At 52.0% G+C, this 3,715-nt stretch overlaps 1 protein-coding gene across 1 annotated transcript in view; it reads left to right on the top strand.

Annotated features, from left to right (window-relative positions):
• The first annotated feature begins 126 nt into the window (after positions 1–126).
• Positions 127–3,715, top strand: part of nipal4 (NIPA like domain containing 4) — a 6,941-nt gene continuing 3,352 nt past the window's right edge. The window contains exons 1-5 of the mRNA XM_008298717.1: positions 127–163; positions 1,060–1,197; positions 1,589–1,645; positions 2,731–2,821; positions 3,297–3,457. Of these exons, the coding sequence (XP_008296939.1) occupies positions 127–163; positions 1,060–1,197; positions 1,589–1,645; positions 2,731–2,821; positions 3,297–3,457 (484 nt within the window). The remainder of the gene's footprint in view (positions 164–1,059; positions 1,198–1,588; positions 1,646–2,730; positions 2,822–3,296; positions 3,458–3,715) is intronic.

The following is a 3,715-nucleotide window of genomic DNA, read 5'->3' as shown; positions in this document are numbered from 1 at the left end:
AGACTGGTTACCTGTCCAGGTGAACCTGCCTTCACCCTGAGTCAGCTGGGATAGGCTCCGCCCCCTATGACCCTGGTGAGGATTAAGCGGTGTGTAGATAACGGATGGATTTAGATCATTTTCTTCATGGACCTGCAGCTCACAGGTGATGAGTTCAGGGACTGTCGGTTTCTGCAGCTTCTCTCTGAGGAACGGCTACAGAGTCTGTGTTCCAGGTTCTGCTCAGTATTTGGGTCCATGAAGGAGCTTCTCTGAGGCCACAGCGTTGGTTCACCTCCTCTCAGATGAACCGTCTCACATGAAGTCCTTCCAGACTGAACGTCTCTAAACGTGACCTGCAGCTCAGTCAGTGTTTAGAACATTTTCTGAACCTGTCACACGTTTTCATCGACATGTGGAGGTGTGTGTTGGTAGTGCGCATGCTGTGTGTTTGTCAGCAGCTATGTGGTTCCTCCATCTGTGGCTCTCTGTGGTTCTGCAGGTTCTGGTTCAGGTTTTACTGGATGGAAGAATGATCCATTCATGCAGCGCGTACATGAGCCTAAAATAGAACCAGAGAAGAAGAAGCTCGTTGTGTTTTTGTTGGAACAAGAGGAAGGAGGATCCAGACTTCCTCAGCAAACAGGAAGTGAAGCTGGACGCTGGCTTCTGTTGTCGGCTCGTGGATCTGAACACGGTGAAGCTGAGTCGGCACCAGAATCCAACACCTGCGATGAACCGACGACACACGGAACCATTAAAGCACTAATGAGGTCATGTCGTGTCTGAAACGGTCTTTAAAGTCTCGATGTTTCCTTCATCACGACGTCGATCCGCCTGCTCCACCTGAACTTTAGAACCCGAGCAGAAGCCGGAGGTTCAGACCGGCGCCGTCACAGTGATTCTCTGAGAACCACGGCGCTGAGTCCAGTCTCCTCCGGTTCTAGTTGTTCCAATGAGAGCATTTCAGGGAACGCCTGGGTTCCACGTCCACAGTCAGCAACGCGCCGCCTGATTGGCCCGGAGCTCGCTCTTCCTCCTTCAGGTGTGGCTGAACGCTCTCTGTCTGCTCCCGTCCAGGCGTCCGGTCCGACAGAACCTACAACCTGTGGCTGGGCCTGGCGCTGGCCCTGCTGTCGGCCTTCCTGATTGGTGGCAGCGTCATCCTCAAGAAGAAAGCCCTCCTCCGATTGGCCCGCGGCGGACACACCAGAGCAGGTGAGTCGCTGTAGCTCCGCCCCTCTGCACCTGTTCTCTGATGTCGTTCAGGATGTTTTCTCTCTGTAGCCGTCTTTGTGTTTGTTTCTCTCTTTAAAGTCATTTGATCCTTCTTACAGGGACTCCATTTAGATGTTTTGCCTCCTTGTAGTTTCTTGTTTCCTCTCGGGGTATTTCTTCTGCCCTGACTGGAGCCTCGGTCGTACTGGATCGCTCCTCAAATCTGTCCCACCATCTGATCACAAGCTTCACTGTTACTGGTGCAGAAGGAAGAAGATGAACCTAAAACATTCTGATCCTCAGTTTGCTGTGATCCAGGCTTTCCCAGCCGTAGGGTTACTGTAGAATTAGACCATGTGACCTGAACGCTAACTGCTGCTGGTGTTTGCAGGCGCCGGAGGCCACGGCTACCTGAAGGACTGGCTGTGGTGGGGAGGCCTGCTGACCAGTAAGACTCCATCCTGCTAGGAACATGTTAGGAGCTGAAGAGCCAGGGTCACGGGTCTGTCCAGGTCACAAACCACATCCTAAACACAGCATGAACCAGGTCCACCACACATCTGGACCAGCGCCTTCACCTGGACCTGGTCGCTACACCTCATCTAATAGATTTAGAGACGAGGAGCAGATGTTTAATTAAAGTTGATTCAGTCTGAAGCAACACCAAACATAAACCAGCACAGAGGAGCACCCTAACCCTAACCCGATCACGGCCTCCTCACGGCACCAGACAGAACTCTTCTGTCACAGGACTCAGTCAGAACCGTGGAGACCAGAGAAGGAGCTCAGAATCTGTGATTGTGTGTTTTACAGAAATGTGAAACCCAGTAATGAACCGGTCCAACATGTGAGCAGCACTGGGACCAGTGGAGGCCCACAGTGGGGACCTGGTCCTGGTTTAGTCTAGCTCGAGCCCCGTATCAGCTTTTTACTGTTTTTAAATAAGACCTGCAGAACAAAATGGTTTTGATCAAATATCATGAGTTCAGCTGGAATTTGTGAGTTTCTTCTGACGTGTCGTTCACAGATGTTCTCGCTGATGAACGGCGTTGTTTCTTTAAGTGGATGAGCCTCTCAGACCTGCTGCTGGACGTCCACAGCATGAAGGAGAAGCTCCTTTATGCGATCACAGACGTTATTGTCCTGATCCGATCGGCTCACACACATCCACAGCTGGTCCTGGTCGTGCTGAGCATTAGTTGGGATGAGGGACCTCAGAGATCTGATCTCTGGAATCAAACGCAGTGACGACGGCAGCAAACAAGTCGAAGCTGCTTCACGTATAAATCCTGGACGTGTGCGTCTGTGACTTCCTGTCTGAGCGTTTCCCGTCTCTGCAGCTTTACGTGTCTGCACACTGACAGCAGAATAAACAGGCTCTATTTGGTTTGTGTTCTGATGTTGCTACGCTAGCAGTTTCCCCTCGCTCCCAGTGTTTGTGCTAAGCTAGGCTACAGACGTGACCCTGGCCTTCTGCTCTATCTGAGGATGTGTTCGGCGTGTCGATGACCTCTTCCTGCTCTCTGTCTGCAGTGGCTGCTGGAGAAACCTGCAACTTCGCCGCCTACATGTTTGCGCCGGCCACGCTGGTGACGCCGCTGGGCGCCCTGAGCGTCCTCATCAGGTAGCCGAGCCTCATGTTTCACCTCGTATGCAGAGGTTCAGGAAGGTTTCCTGTTTTACTGCTCGTCAACGTTACGTCCTGGTCCATTTCTTTTTGTCTCTTTTGAAACAAACAAAAAAGAAAATCAAAAAACAATCTCTCTTCACAGCGTGAACACATTCCTACAAAGTAAAGTTGATTCAATGATAATATAAAAGTGAGTGACTGAGCTGATTGGACCCTCACAGGAGCGTCCGGCTGGCCTCATGTTCCTAAAGAACATGGTTTGTTTGAATCAAAGAAAGAAACCCAAACTTTAACAAGAAGAACAGTTCAGTCTGTAGCCTAAAATGAAATCCATCAACTGCCAACCAGACGGTGTGCGACCGTCGCCCATCTTCCTACAGCGAGGACGGCGTTCAGCTGCTTCCTATCAGCCCTCGTTCACCCACAGAGCTTCAGGTGTCTGATTCTGCTCTCCTGTGTCCTGTTTCAGTGCGGTTCTGTCCTCCTACCTGCTGGGGGAGGCGCTGAACGTGGTGGGGAAGCTCGGCTGTCTGCTGAGCGTGCTCGGAAGCACTTTGCTGGTGATCCATGCCCCTCAGGAACAGGAAGTGACATCACTGCGGGACATGACCGACAAGCTGCTGGAGCCTGGTGAGAGGAGCCATTCCCAGTCTGACCTGACGGTGGCGCTGTTGTCCCACTGTGACACAGTGATGTTGTTGTCACGGTAACGTGATGCTGCAGCAGGTTTGACAGGATGTTACCGGAGGGTCTGGATGTCAGCAGCAGCAGAACCTGAGCCTGGTTTGGTCCTACGACGAGTGTCAGGAGCCATCAGGAGCTATCAGGGACCATCAGGAGCTATCAGGGGCTATCAGGAGCTATCAGGGGCTATCAGGGGCTATCAGG

The sequence above is a fragment of the Stegastes partitus genome, unplaced genomic scaffold (assembly GCF_000690725.1).
Source record: "Stegastes partitus isolate 25-593 unplaced genomic scaffold, Stegastes_partitus-1.0.2 Scaffold1343, whole genome shotgun sequence".
Taxonomy (NCBI): domain Eukaryota; kingdom Metazoa; phylum Chordata; class Actinopteri; family Pomacentridae; genus Stegastes; species Stegastes partitus.
This window is presented reverse-complemented; position numbering and strand designations above follow the sequence as displayed.